The sequence below is a fragment of the Vigna radiata genome, chromosome 6 (genome assembly GCF_000741045.1).
Source record: "Vigna radiata var. radiata cultivar VC1973A chromosome 6, Vradiata_ver6, whole genome shotgun sequence".
Lineage (NCBI taxonomy): Eukaryota > Viridiplantae > Streptophyta > Magnoliopsida > Fabales > Fabaceae > Vigna > Vigna radiata.
Window position 1 is genome coordinate 35,263,235 of NC_028356.1, and position 15,114 is coordinate 35,278,348.

Consider the following 15,114-nt stretch of genomic DNA (forward strand, 5'->3'; position numbering starts at 1 on the left):
GAAAGAAGGAAGAAATATTTGAAGTATATGTTTAATCTTGACTTTTTCAATAATGTGAAACCTTGTGGTAGAAATATAAGTCTTTAATCGAGGTGTAAAGAAATGACTCGTTATCCTAGTAAAGAGTTTAAGAGATTGAATGTTCTATTATCGGTTTTACGTTGAGTGTCAATGTTCTATTCTAAATATTTCAAATAACATTTTTAGATCAATTACCATGCATTCAAGATATCATTCGCTTAGGAGTCAGATAATAAAATAAGTATTTATTCTGTACTTGGCCTCAACTCTCGACTCCTAATCAATTTGATATTATTGAATGTAATAGAAACAACACTAAATCATAAAAATTAATTTAGTTTGGTTGAGTTTTTTAACGTTGAAAGTAAAGAAATCAAACTTGATGGTTTTATATTTGGTTGACATGTGTATTTGACGTGAAGAAGAGTGTTATAATATTTTTTGTTTATGTAGGGTTTTAATTGATAAAAAAAGATGAAAAATAGAGAGAAGTTTGAAATGAGGAGTGAGTGAAGAAGAAAGTGGGTCCGAGAAGGATCATAGATGGGGACAGTGAGGGTGATAGAAGTAGAAGACAGTGAAGTGGAGCCTCGGAGATCTTAAGAATTCCATATCTGGTTCCTTAGCTGGATGCCACTCCCCCTTCTCACCACCAACCAAGACTCCACTCCCTCTTTTTCATCTTCTCACTATCTTCAAACAACAACATCAAAAACATTCAACTTTTTATGCTATTTTCCTATATTACAAATTCTATCTTGTCATATCAACTCTCTTTCTTTCCAGTTTTCAAATCTTCATCCTAATCAAACCTTCACACTCTCACCTAAACAATCATTCAACTTAAAATATACATATTTCTTCATTACTCTTCATATACATGATCTACCTATGACTCACGATCCTGATACAAAATAATCAGATAATCTATTCCTTCGTCTAAACTAATGATTTATGTTAACATTAGAGGTTTCATACACATTTGTCTCACTTCTAGCTTGATAAAGTTAACTCCTTATACTTTGTCGGTCCCACATGAACACGAATGATGAGAATGTGCTGTTATTGTTCTATATAAGGTTGCTTCTCCCCCCCTTATGACTCCATATTAGCAGAGCTCAAATTATTCTGCAATTCTTATTTCTTTTTCCCTTTTTTATATGAAAAGCCTAACATTTTGACTTTCCAAAGAAGAGACTCCAGTAACACCCTCAATGGATGCAATTTTCGCTTACATCATTGTCATTTTGCTTACCTTATTTTCATTCATGTTCTTACCAAAACTAAACAGAAGAAAACCTCAGAACCAAACAACCGCAAAGCTCCCTCCAGGTTCAATGGGATGGCCGTACATAGGAGAAACCCTCCAACTCTACTCCCAAGACCCAAATGTCTACTTTTCCACCAAACACAAAAGGTTTCTTCTCACTCTCATTCTTCCACTTCATACATGCATATAATATATTATATTATATTATATTATATCACACTACATAAACGTGTTCGTTTTTCAACTCAGATGTGATTTTTCATGTTTTCAATATAACTTTAAGGAGTTCATATAGTTATATTTGTTCACATTTTAATGCACACGACACAAGTTGTGAATGTAATTGCCAACTTACACTAACTATGTTTTATTTTAGGTTTGGTGAAATATTTAAGACCAACATCCTGGGTTGTCCCTGTGTGATGCTGATCAGCCCTGAGGCTGCACGCTTTGTGCTAGTGACTCAAGCTCACTTGTTCAAACCAACGTACCCGAAAAGCAAAGAGCGTTTGATTGGTCCTTTTGCTTTGTTTTTCCATCAGGGAGACTACCACACTCGTCTGAGGAAGCTTGTTCAGAGGTCACTTTCTTTTGAAGCACTTCGCAACTTGGTGCCCCATATTGAAGCCTTAGTGTTATCTGGCATGAACTCTTGGGGTGATGGCCAAATCATTAACATGTTTAAGGAAATGAAAAGGGTAGCTCCACTTTTCCTGCAACATTATATATATGTACTGTTGTTTTTATATTTAGTTCCCTGACATTGAACAAATGATTGGATCCATTATTATATTATTATTCATATTCAATCACTTGTGACTATCGCATTTTCTGCATTTTTTTTATGTATACTTTTGCTGTAAGTGTGCCATGGTGTAATAAGGGTCAATAACTTATAAGTGGTCCACCGTTGAATGCTTGCGTGCAGATTTCTTTTGAAGTTGGAATCCTCACAACCTTTGGCCATCTAGAGCCACGTTCGAGGGAGGAGCTAAAGAAGAATTACCGTATTGTGGATGCTGGTTACAATTCCTTCCCAACTTGCATTCCAGGAACACAGTACAAAAAAGCACTGCTGGTAAGTAATACTGATCGTCTTCAACAAATTCATGTCTTAATTACTGTGTTTAGTAGGTTTTAAAAGACATGTTGTTGAGACGTGTTTTTTACTACAACTTCAAGGTTTTCTATAAGGATCACATCAGTTGCATTTGTTCAAAATTTCTCTCAGCATCAAGAATATTGTAATTGGTTTGAATGGAAGTATGAAAAGCTACTCACACACAGAAACACACACGTGTATATATTCTTTGTAGGCTAGAAAGAGACTCGGGAAGATTATAAGTGAGATTATCTGTGAGAGGAAGGAGAAGAAGTTGGTCGACAGGGATCTTTTGAGTTGTCTGTTGAATTGGAAAGGTGAAGGAGGAGAAGTGTTATCTGATGACCAAATTGCAGATAACATTATTGGGGTGCTTTTTGCTGCTCAGGACACCACAGCTAGTGCCATGACATGGGTTGTAAAGTACCTGCATGATGAACCGAAACTTCTGGAGTCAGTAAAGGTATATAAAGAAAGGAAACTTTAACTTGAGCTTATCTTCTTTGTGAAAAAAAGGTGTGTAGTATTTGATGTTCATGTTAGTAATAATGAATATGATTTGTGGTAATGTTGGCTTTGCAGGCAGAGCAGAAGGCTATTCAAAAGTCTAATGAAGGTAATCTACCACTGAGTTGGGATCAGACTAGAAACATGAGAATTACTCACAAGGTAGGTTCAGTAAACTGTCATTCAATTCAGAATTTTCGTTTTCTTTTCATTAACTAAATGATATCAGTGGTTTACATGAGCTGAAATAATCGTTTATATTTATTTAAATAAACTAAAACAGTTTTCTTTGATAAGTTAAAAGCAACCATATATTTCACTTTTGGAAAAGTTCTTTCATCTTATATATCCACAATTGGTCGAACAAAACAAAAAGTAAACGTGTTATAAGTCCGTGGTGATTCCTGTTGTTTAAGTAAGTGTTGAGTGAGTTTGTTGGAAGTGACTAATAATGAGAAACTGTGACCTTGGTCAGGTTGTGTTAGAGAGTTTGAGAATGGCAAGCATTATTTCATTCCCTTTCAGAGAGGCAATAGCTGATGTGGAGTACAAGGGTAAGAAGAATATTTATCATATATGCAAGATTTCAAACTTTTTCTTGGAAAGTGACTCATATTATGCAAAGGCCTAAAGCGAAAACATATTAACTTATGGTCTTATAAATAAATGACTAACATGGAATTTGACCACAGGATTCTTAATACCAAAAGGGTGGAAAGCCATGCCTCTATTCAGAAATATTCACCACAATCCTGAGTTTTTTCCAGAGCCTCAGAAATTCAACCCTTCAAGGTTTGAGGTATGATGGAATGAGAAAAGAAAGAAAAAAACAGTAATGGTTTATGCATGAATATGGCTAATTAATCAATCTTATATCACTGTGTACGGAAAAAGGCAAGAACAACTATTTATGTTTGTTGTTATTTGCATAGGTGGCACCAAAGCCCAATACTTTCATGCCATTTGGTAGTGGAGTGCATGCCTGCCCTGGCAATGAGCTTGCTAAGCTGGAGACACTGATTATGATCCATCATTTGGTCACCAAATTTAGGTACTGTTGTTTAATTAGTAGAGAAGAATATGCCAAAAACAGAGAAAAAGAGAAGAATGATCATACGGATTATTATTATTAACACCAAGGAGAGACAGCTTAAAAGCATCTATAGCAGTACATACTAACTGATGAAAAATAATGACTAAAAGGGCCCATATAAAATGACAGCCAAAATCAATTTCAGTATAACTCACACATACAAGTATGTTTTCAAAATTATATTATTTGCTAATTTTTAATTGGTTAACTGTTATTTCATTCTCTTGATTTCCAAAATTTGGCATATAAAATATGTATTTTACACATAAACATTACAATAAGAAAAAATGCAAGTTAATTTGTGCCCAAAACTCCACCAAATAGATTTGTTTCTGCATTGAACGTTCAAACTATCATTTTCAAACATCACTCGGAATATTCATTTTATTTTCTAGAGACAAATAGCATTTACAATGATCTGCAAACGAGTCATAGAAATTTTGGTCGAATAGAGAATGTGTAGTTAGTTTTGCTTATTTATTTATTTTAATTTTTCATAAAAAGAATTTTCAAATACTTTATTCCTTGCAAAATAATAAAAAGAGTGAAGATGCTACTTTTATTAGAATAATAGCTATTTCAAAATAATGGAAATATTAATATAAGGGCCCTGATAAATTTCCTAATTAATATGCAACTCTTGAGCCTACTTCAGCATTTAAAAGTTTAGGGTTATACTACTAATTTTGCTAATATAATGAAAATCGATTTTTACTTGCGAAATCTTAAAAATGTGATAAATATGAAAATATAAAGTCTGTGCATGATATGCATTCATATTAAGACGGTAAAGGGAATATATCTGTTACTTTTAAAATAGTTATTATATATACAGTAAAAAAATAAAGCATAAATATTGTTAGATTAAAAAAAATATAGAAGAATAAGAACGATGAGAGAATCTGAGTGTGCAGAAGTAGAAATATACCTTTTTCTTGAAGGCAAACATGGTGATATGACCCTACTGGAAAGAGCTAAAAAATGAACACGTTGCTCTGGTAGGGTTGAGTTACATGAGACCTGTTTGAAGAATTACAAGTATCATCGTAATAATGTTTCCTCACATGACAGAATTGGGCGTCATTGGGTGTAAAGTATGTCTGTCAGAAAAGGGTAATGCTGAATTTTCTAAAACAACATCAGTACGATTTTATAAAAACTAAAAGGTAAGATTTTATATATACTAATTATTTTGTATTTTAATTAATTCAGTTATTGTGAAGAATGAAACGAGAGTAAAAAAAAGTACTGATATAACAGGTTTACATGCATCAATATATTACAACATACACATCAGATCAAACACACTTTTATTAATTACATATTGCAATATTGAAGAACTAAAGAAAAGCTTAAAGAATGTGTGCTGTTTTTGGAAATGAATCAAGTGGTGAATAAACCAGAAGCATAAGTGTTAATTTGGACATATACCCCAATAGGGTTGAATAGTTGAAAATGAATTTTACCAAGATTAAAAGCATGTATAAGTTGGAGAAAGTTAGAAAAGGTAGAACTTTTATGGAAAGGATTGTGACCATGGTAGTATAAATGTGATATGTGATTACTGAAAGGGTTCATGTTTGTGTGAACAGGTGGGAAGTGGTAGGATCCAAGGGTGGAATTCAGTATGGTCCATTCCCCTTGCCACTGAATGGACTCCCAGCTAGATGTTGGAGAGAATCTACCAGCTAGAGAAAAAGTAGAATGGGAAGAACAAGCAACCCACTTTTCAAAGTCACAAAAACCTTTTATCTTTTTCTTTTCTAGTTTGACTCTTTGATTTTTATTTTTCCATGGTGGGGCACTTCAATTGTTACCCCTCTATCCTTAATCATTTTCACCCCTCAAACAAACAAGAAAAAGAGGGTGCTGCTGTATTTCTCTCTTCAAGCATATCAGTTTCAATTATCTTTTTCAGTCAAAACACTTTTTATATGTTTCTGTTGTTACATATAAGTTATGTCACTGCATTATTCAGAATCAAAATTAAGGAAAAAAAATCCAACAACTCATGTACATAAGACGTGTGTGTGTTTTTTATCACATGACAAGTAACCGACATGGAACATAATCTGGCTTTGGCCCTATAATCAATGAATGTAACAGATAGATGCTGCAAGAATGCCACGTATAAGTGGAGTGGTTGGTGGTTGCAGATTATTCAAAGATGTCTCTTTAAAAGGGTCATTTCAGAGTTAATATCAGGAACCTAACACATTGAATGAACTCTCTTTTGTTATTTTTACATGATAAATGATTTCTTTATCATGAAAAAGTATGTTAATGGTAATATAGAGATATATATATATATATATATATATACCTTTTGAAGAGTTGATAATATGGTTTTGTGAATGAAGTAAATAAATAAAAGAATGGTGTGTTGATATTTTGTTTTGTTTTCACCTAACATGTGCAACACATAGTTATTGCAGTACTTGTGCTGGTGAAGGAGCTTGGCAGGACTTAGCTACATGAGTTGTTGGCAGCCTTATGAAGGCTTCTCCTTGTACTGTCTCTTCTGGCAATGTTTTGATATTTTGTTAATGGGGACCAGTGTTCTAACATTGTTATGAGACTTATGAGGACCACTCTCCCAAATAATATGGGTGGACCTCAACCTGCCCTTCTCATTGAATTGATTCCCATTCTTTATATTACTTGTTTTCTTTTACCCTCTCAATATGAAATATTGTCTCCTCCTCTTTTTCATATTCTTTTCTTCTTTCTTTCTTTATGCTTCTAAATTACAGAAACTGATATTGCATTCAAAAATGCTGGATGAGACTGTCAATCTTATCCTCTGCATTCTTTTTATACATTTTTCTAAATTATTTTATATATTTTCGGTAAGTTATTGTGTTAACTTTAAGGAAAATGATATTTTGACACAAATTTTTTTGACACTATTTTGATACTGCATACGTGTCAAAATGTGGTTAGACGATTTTAAATTAAAAAGAAAATTTTGGTTTTTTTCTTCCAAATATGTCCTTGTTTCACCTTTTTTAATTTGAAATCGTCCAATCACGTTTTGACACATGTACAGTGTCAAAATAGTGTCAAAAATTGGTGTCAAAATATCATTTTCTTAACTTTAAAGTATTATACTCCATAGTTCTAAAGTGCATTTATGACAGTCTGGTTTTTGACAAACAATTCACCTACACACCTAGATAAGGACAATGATATTTTGACAACATTTTTTGATAATTTTTTTTACAACGGGACACATGTCATTATTTTATTGGTTTATTTAAATTTATGTTTAAAAAATATTTAAAACGGACCAATCACAAGCTGTCACGTATGCATTGTAAAAAAGTTGTTAAAAAAGTGTTGTTAAAAGAAGTTTTTCCCATATAAGATGAGTTAAGGGAGATAAAGTTGACAAGAGAAGTAAAAAATTCTATATAATAGTTGGAAGGGTAAACGAAATTGAAATGAATTAGGATGATATCTAAAAGTAGAAGAATAGATGGAATAAGAGAAAAAATTAATGATGTTGGTTACAAGTAATGATATCAGATAAAATTTCATTTGGATAATGATATTTAGACAACATTTTTTTTACAACATTTGAACATTGATTACATGTCAATATGTGATTGGTCAAAAATTACTCCATAATCAATAATAATAATCATAAACACTATTGAGGAATAATTTTTGACCAATCACAGATTGACACTAATCAATATTCAAATATTGTCAAAAAAATGTTGTCTAAATATCATTATCCATTTCATTATGATTGTCCTGCAAAGTCTCATGAAAATATAAATAAATAAAAAAATTGGAATTAACTACTTAACATTAAACTTGTCAATTGGTTTGGTAATAATTTGGAATTAAAAAAATTTACAGATCAATCTTATTAAAAGATGTACGAAGAAATCAAAATATCTACAAAATAAATAAAAATTAGTCTATAGTCATTCTTTTAATAAAAACGTATCTATTTTGAATAAAGATATAATGAATTTTTAATTTATATAAATTTAAGTGTTTTTAATCGGTCAAAAAATTATATACAAACATTTTAATCAAACTAACATAAATTTTATAATAAACTTAATTGTTTACTTATATAAAAAAATTACACAAAAAAAAGTTTAAATATTTAAATGACTAAACATATTTAATTTCCTTAATCAGTTAAACATATATTTAAAGCATATAAATTACACTACAATACTACGTACGTCAAATATGCATATACTTAGCATATATTTGAGTTGATATATATAACTAAACATATATTTGGCATGATAAACTATGCATTTTCCTAATAACTATCAAAATAACTTATTTCAAATTATACTACAATTACTACGTACGTAAAGGATGCAAAGATGTTAATGAGATTCTTTGACTATTTGATCACACATGGGAGGGGTGCGCTTGATGAATTTTAAAAGCCATCATGTTATATTTGGGAGGTATGTGTTGTATTCAATATAACCTTCGCATGTCCACTTGTGTAAGAGTGTCGTCGTCCTGATGCTAGAGTAGAAGGAGTTGTGTTGACTTCTCATGGTGTAATTGGTAGAGGAGAAAGCGTAGTGTTCTTAGTCCACACACAAGGTTTTTCAGGTGAGAAAACTTTCCTGAATCAATTCTTCTCATTTACAAGTTCATGTAAACATTATAGATGTTGATGGAATCATTCTAGGATTGTATGAATCAAATTCCAAACCCTTAGAATCAATTATGTGTTTGGCTTGATCAATTATATGTCAAGGAAGATGATGAAATCGATTATAATGCATGTGGTTCTAGTCATGAAATAAAATGGTGTTATAAATGCAAGTGGAATCGATTTTGTTTGCTTATAGGGTATATGACAAAATCAATTATGTTCATTCATTAGTGTTTCGGGTTGTAGGGTCAAGGTTAACGATCTAAGGTCTAGTGAGTCGTCTAAAGTTCGAAGGCTATCCTGAAGTCTAAGTTCTAGGTTTAACCACTCGTCCAAACCGTTCGAATGGTATTTGCAAAAGACACTACGATGTCAAAGTCAGCTCAATGTTGGAAATTAGAAAGTAATGACATAGTAAATGCAAATCACCTACCTCCTTACTTTAAACCTATAGTTATAGGTTTTTTAGTAGGCTTTTGATTAACACTAGCCTAATCACAACCAATCGTGGGAAATTTACTTCTATTTTGATCAATATTAAGGTTAATTATGCTAACTCATGGTTGATCGATTTACTTCTAGGTTGACTGGTATTGCTGGATGGTTCGAGTGATGGTTGACCATTCGGTCTATGGTTGACCAGATGATCATATATATGGTACAATTAGTATGATAAAATTGATTATGGTTGCGAGAGAATATATTATATGTATTTGATGAAATGACCGAGACTGGAATCAATTACATGGTCTTGGAACATGAAGTGGAATCGATTATGTTTTTTCACATAGGAAACATTGAATTAATTATGTTTGCGAAAGAATATTTTTTGTGTATTTGATTAAATGACCATTGAAACCAAGATGTATAGCTAAAATAGAGCTTGCTTACCGAGCTTACGAAGCTTGTCGAGCTTGCATGCTGAGCTTGACAAACTTTTACTCTATTGTCGAGCATGATGATTTGAAACCAAGCTTCTTTTGCTTTGTGTGTGTGTATATATATATATATATATATATATATATATATATATATATTCTTCTGTTTGTTTTTTCTCTTGTAGCTTTGATATTTATGAAATATTTAACGTGTTATTTTTTTCTTTGTGTGAGGTGGAAGACATCTAACACGATGGTTATCGGTAGTCTATGATGAATAAGTGATAGTTCACGGTGGTCTTTGTTGGATGTTGATTTCCTTTGTTTATTTGTTACTCTTCAATAGATTAGATTATCATTTGTTACTTAATTTAATTTTTTAATGTGTTAAGTATGAAATGAAGTGGTTCATTTAGGATTATAATTAAATTTTATGTTGTTTTAAAAAATTGTAATAGACAAAAATATATCTCATATTTTTATATTTAAGATACATATATATGTTAAAAGGTTGTTGATATGGAAGAAGAAGAGTTTTCACTTGTCAATAATGAAGACTTCATAGATGATATGGTAGGTGTGAATTTTAATATCATTTCACACATGTAGCAAGAACTATAATCGAGGATAGAAGTTAACACTATGATAATGTTGATCGAAATCATTGATCTTTATTTTAAGTAGATCGAAGCTGTTGAGTTTCAAACGAAGAAAACATCAATGCCAGTTGGATGTTCGTTGAAAAGAGAAATTATTTTCTAATTCATGCACATAATTATTAATATTATTGAATAATTCAATAATAAATGATTTATTGGTAATAAAAATACTATATTATAAAAGAAAATTTGTGATAAATATTTTACTATAATTAAAATTATTTTTATCAATAAAATTTAAATGATTAATTAATTAATTACTATAGAATTAAAATAGTAAAGAAATATCAATAATTAATAACGAAAAAAGTGTTATACCATAATAGAAATAAAATATGAGATAAATGTTTTTCTATAGTTAAAAATATTCTTATCAATAAATTTAAATTAATTAATTAGCACAAAATTGAAAGAGTAATAAAATATTAATAATTAATGGTAAAAAATATTATACTAAAAAAAATTTAGAATAAATGTTTTCCTATAATAAAAATCATTTTTAACAATAAAATTTAAATGAGTTAATTAATTAATTAATCAAAAAATTAAAAGAATTTTTCTAAGAAAATAATCATTAAAAAATTCAATTTCATTAACAATATAATTTCTACAACTTAAATTTATTTTTATATCAAATTTCTAAGAAAAAATAAATTAATAATAATCTATTTCTATCAATTAAAATATTTATTTAATCTATTACACTCATCAAATAATTCAATTTCTTTTTTCAAATCTCTTCATCTATTTCTTAATTCCCTTTATGCAAACACCACTTTTGGTTTCCTGCAATACTTCATTTAATGATTTAAATACATGTATATCGTATGTTATTCTTTAAAATTAGACCTAAATATGTTTATAAAGAACTGAAATCCAATTAGCTGAATATGTTATAAAAAATAATTACATTGTGATGTAAATTACTTTTAACCATTGTAATTTCTTTTAAAAATCAAAGATGAAAATATAAATTAAATTAAAGGGTATATACGTAGGTAGCAATATAAGTAAAAAAAAAAAATAGTTTGAAATGTACCAGTAAGATACTTTTTATTATTTCTAAAACCATGTGTGAAATGCATACCTTGGTACAAATCTCCCTCTTTAAATTAGAGATTCAATTTACAGTATTAAGAGTGGATAACATATATTAACATAAAGCATTTTTATAATAACATTTTAGTTTAAATTAAAAAATTACAATATATAATAAACGAATATATAATAAAAGCAGGGTATGGATCTATCTGATCCACATTGAAACCCGTGAGCTAAATGGGCCTAATCCTGAACCCATTCTTATCCTTTTCTCACAACAGAGTCCAAAACTGTTCAACGCTCTTCTGTCTAATCCTTTCAATACACAACACCGTAACGTAACGAAACAGGGAGAGGACTATAAATACAGAAGTTACTGGAAAGCTGAAATCAGATTGTGCTGGTCCCACTCCTCCAACCAACACACCCGAACTTAAACCAAACTCGAACTGGTAGGTTTCGTGTGATTGTTGCGTCACGAAGCCATGGCGGATTCTTCGAACCTGAAATCCGACGCGATTATGGAGCAGATGAAGCAGCACTTCGCCACTGACGCTGGCAAAAAGCTCACGGAAAAAATTGGACTCGTTTATCAATTTCACATTGCTCCGAAGGTAACCTTCCTTCTCCCTTCTTCTCACTCTTCGTTTAACCTAATTGTTGTGAATTACATTACCGTCTCATTAAATGGTTTGGATTTGTAGAAACTTGGATTTGATGAGGTCGTCTACACCGTTGATCTCAAGAAAGGAGAGGTCACCAAAGGTTGGCATGTTTCCTTTCTTTCGTTTTCACTTTTCAATTGTTTTTGTTTATACTTAGGTTTTCGATATGAATTGCAATCGGAGACGTGCACGTGTCTCGTGAATCATGATGATGAACCTTTGAATTCACTCTCCGACCCGAAGTAAAATGTTGCTGTTATGTATGCAATGTATTATGATCTCAATGATAAACAATATACAGTATTCACCGTACCGATTATGGTGAGACGAGGTGCTTAACAAATTATAAAAACTTCTTGTAGAGAAAAATAAGAAGAAAATGATAAGAGATTCTCCAGAAGTTAACAAATTAAATTTTTTACACAAACTAAGAGGAAACTTCTACAAATTAATTTATGCAATAAACTCATTTTAATTTAAGTAGAAACTAATTTCGGTTTGTCTTTTTATTTTTCTCTTTGAAATTCTTCGAGAAACTCGTTCAAACGCACTGTTTCACCTTTACACTGTGACACTGTGTGTTACAGAGGTAGATCAGGATTGTGGAATTTTCCTCCCCTCTTTTGTGATGAGTCAAGGCTTGCTGCCATATCTTGTGATAAGTAGCAAGAGCAGACAGAACTTAGTATACTATCTTAACTTGTAAGCGTTAAACTTTTGTTTGAGTAAATAGTCCATTCCAGTGTAAAATTTTATAGACGAATTGTTATATACAATTTGTTGTGTTAACTACCTTAAAAGTCAGACCTATCATTGATTAGTAAATTGACTGTGCAGTTTCATCGTCATAGAGTTTAATTGGTAAACTGTCATTGTGAATTTTTTGAAATGAATTTATTATGCGAATTATGGAAAACAGTACTTAAATTTTAATTAGGTAATAGAATTGAAATATTTAAAACACTAAATTTAAATTGTCTAAAGCTAACTAAATAGCTATTCTACCCTGGCCTTTTTAATGCACGCTAAACTGATTTCAATCTTTTTATTAAGGTTGGTTTTCTTGGCACCAGAAATTAATCAATAATTTCTACAATTTTTCTGGAAATCAGATGGTTTTTAGAACTGTATTTCGACAAAACTACTTGATTTGACTAAATTTTATTGCGTTCTCTGACAATAATATACTGTATGAGTATTTATTGGGTTTGTGTGTATTTAGGGCTATATGAAGGAGGAAAACCCGATGCATCCTTTTCATTTAAGGACGAGGACTTTGTTAAGATTGCCTTGGGAAAGATGAATCCGCAGATTGCTTTCATGAGGTTCAACTTTTCAATGGATATTTTCCTTCCAATTTACTTTTCGTTGTTTTTTCTTCTTTGTTAATGCATTCATGTGCATGATGTGGTGGTGAATGAATGTAGGGGTGCGATGAAGATTAAGGGGAGTTTGAGTGCTGCTCAGAAATTTACTCCGGATATCTTCCCAAAGCCTTCCAAGCTGTGAGCTGAGATGCTTTCAACTACTTAAGATTGCAAGAATTATCCTTTGATGCAGTCAACCAAAATAGATAGCATCAACATTTCAGGAATATAATTATATATCTTTAGGTAATACATGATTTTAATTTACCACTGTCCTGCAAATCTGCCATATCTTTATTGCACTGTAATGGGATGTTTTATGTATGAAAATAATACATCATACATTGTTTACAACCACTTTTCTATTTTTTATTTATAAATTCTCGGACCAATACATTGTTTTCTGGCTATTTGTTGGATTTTACATCATGTGTCTACACCATAAGCGATCACTATCTTTGCTAATGCTATTTTTATCAACCAAAATTGCTAATGTTTTCTTTATCAATCTTTATCTTATTTCAGTACGATATATCACAGTTAAGTTTTCTTCAAATGACATTCCAGTGTCAACATCTAAGCAGTTGTTATTCTGTCAGTCATTTTCCTGTTGGGAGTGAAACCATTCGAACCTTGATAGAAATATGAGTTTATTGATTAAGCTTGAGGGTTCATATATTCATGGTTCATTTTAATTCAAATATATTATATCTCTATGGTCTATCTTTATATACTAAGAAAAATCCCCGTCTCCTTATGTCGCACATCATACACGCTATCGATATTTCAAATCTATTTTGTACACATTTTTGGGGCTAAGGGGCTCGAAATTTGCTATGTTGTCGTCACAGTGAAAAGCTTTAACTGGGTCGGGTGTTGTGAAACTTGTCCTTCTCATCCTATTGTTAAATTGATTTTATTGTCAATTTGTTCATTATCTTGTACTGTTCCTTTCTTCATTACTCACGCTTTCGTTTCTTATTCAAACTGCTATCTTATAGCTTACTTCTTGCTTTGAACCCTTAGAGCCAATAAAGGCTAATATGATTAAAGTTCAAATCGCAGTGAGAATGACCACAAAACGTTGATGTCGTGCATCCTAGAAAGGTAGGAATATTTGCACCAAAATTATTGAAATGGACAAAATTTTATAATTTTTTTGCGTATGAATAAATCGCGTTTACATTGTCTAGTAATGAAAGTATGAATTTAGAGTTTCCAGAGTGAAGTTGTGATAGTCTAATACGACTTTTATGAATGGAGAAGTCGTGTAGATAAAACACGATTTTGATTTGTTTTAATATCCACTTTTTTACTTGAACTGAAATTGTACAAGGATAGCGTGACTCCAATCTATATTGTTTTGAATTAAAATCGTTTCACTATGTACGATTTCAATTCATTGTATCACATTTCCATGATTTTAATTAAAGTAAAAAAGAAGAAGTTAAAGTTACTCAAAGTCATGTTTTAATCTACACGATCCCCGTATTTATCGACGACGAGGATTGTAGAGTTGTAACAAGAGTGTGATGAATTAATAGACATGGCAAGGAAGGAGGAGATTAAGAAGTTGAAGGCAGAGCTTGACAGTTTTGTAAAGTGACGACATGACGAGTAGTAAGAAGATCGAGGAGATGCATTGAGAGGAAGGTGCAATCGCTTGAGCGGCAAAGGTGGTTGAGGTCATCATGATGTGGGCAACCCCATAATTGTTTTTTCTTATTTTTAGGGGTTACCTATTCTTAAGAATGCATTGTCACCACAGTAGCAAATAGCTTGTACATCTAATCTTCTCGTCAACGAGAAAGATAATCTCTTCTTTCAAAATCTGCACCTTTAAATGTTAGAGTAAAGAAAACAAGAGTA

General features: G+C 31.2%; 2 protein-coding genes across 7 annotated transcripts; both read left to right on the forward strand.

Annotated features, from left to right (window-relative positions):
• Positions 1-968: 968 nt before the first annotated feature.
• On the forward strand, positions 969-5,918 carry LOC106764057 (abscisic acid 8'-hydroxylase 4-like). Its single transcript, XM_014648265.2, has 9 exons — positions 969-1,438; positions 1,668-1,989; positions 2,220-2,369; positions 2,608-2,856; positions 2,976-3,062; positions 3,376-3,454; positions 3,593-3,699; positions 3,833-3,951; positions 5,586-5,918. Exons 1-9 carry the CDS (start codon positions 1,236-1,238, stop codon positions 5,683-5,685), a joined length of 1,416 nt encoding a protein of 471 aa, XP_014503751.1. The 5' UTR covers positions 969-1,235; the 3' UTR covers positions 5,686-5,918.
• A 5,652-nt stretch (positions 5,919-11,570) lies between these two features.
• Positions 11,571-15,075, forward strand: LOC106764247 (peroxisomal multifunctional enzyme type 2). Of its 6 annotated transcripts, none has more exons than XR_002668318.1 (6): positions 11,571-11,827; positions 11,918-11,978; positions 13,101-13,203; positions 13,306-13,491; positions 14,272-14,352; positions 14,790-15,075. XR_002668318.1 is itself a non-coding variant. In XM_014648506.2 (4 exons), the coding sequence occupies exons 1-4, from the start codon at positions 11,699-11,701 to the stop codon at positions 13,385-13,387; spliced, it is 375 nt and encodes a 124-aa protein (XP_014503992.1). In that variant the 5' UTR covers positions 11,572-11,698; the 3' UTR covers positions 13,388-13,655. The 6 variants fall into 6 exon arrangements, 1 of the variants encoding a protein (XP_014503992.1); XR_002668317.1 differs by having other exon boundaries at positions 14,299-14,352; XR_002668316.1 differs by having other exon boundaries at positions 14,311-14,352.
• The last annotated feature ends 39 nt before the right edge of the window (positions 15,076-15,114 follow it).

What these genes read in the sequence shown, in the direction of transcription:
- LOC106764057 (XM_014648265.2), top strand. Translation starts at nt 1,236, where the DNA reads ATGGATGCAATTTTCGCTTACATCATTGTCATTTTGCTTACCTTATTT. An exon ending in TGTTTAAGGAAATGAAAAGG is followed by an intron (nt 1,990 to 2,219) that starts GTAGCTCCACTT and finishes GCTTGCGTGCAG; the next exon opens with ATTTCTTTTGAAGTTGGAAT. An exon ending in AGTACAAAAAAGCACTGCTG is followed by an intron (nt 2,370 to 2,607) that starts GTAAGTAATACT and finishes TATTCTTTGTAG; the next exon opens with GCTAGAAAGAGACTCGGGAA.
- LOC106764247 (XM_014648506.2), top strand. Translation starts at nt 11,699, where the DNA reads ATGGCGGATTCTTCGAACCTGAAATCCGACGCGATTATGGAGCAGATG. An exon ending in AATTTCACATTGCTCCGAAG is followed by an intron (nt 11,828 to 11,917) that starts GTAACCTTCCTT and finishes TTGGATTTGTAG; the next exon opens with AAACTTGGATTTGATGAGGT. An exon ending in GAAAGGAGAGGTCACCAAAG is followed by an intron (nt 11,979 to 13,100) that starts GTTGGCATGTTT and finishes GTGTGTATTTAG; the next exon opens with GGCTATATGAAGGAGGAAAA.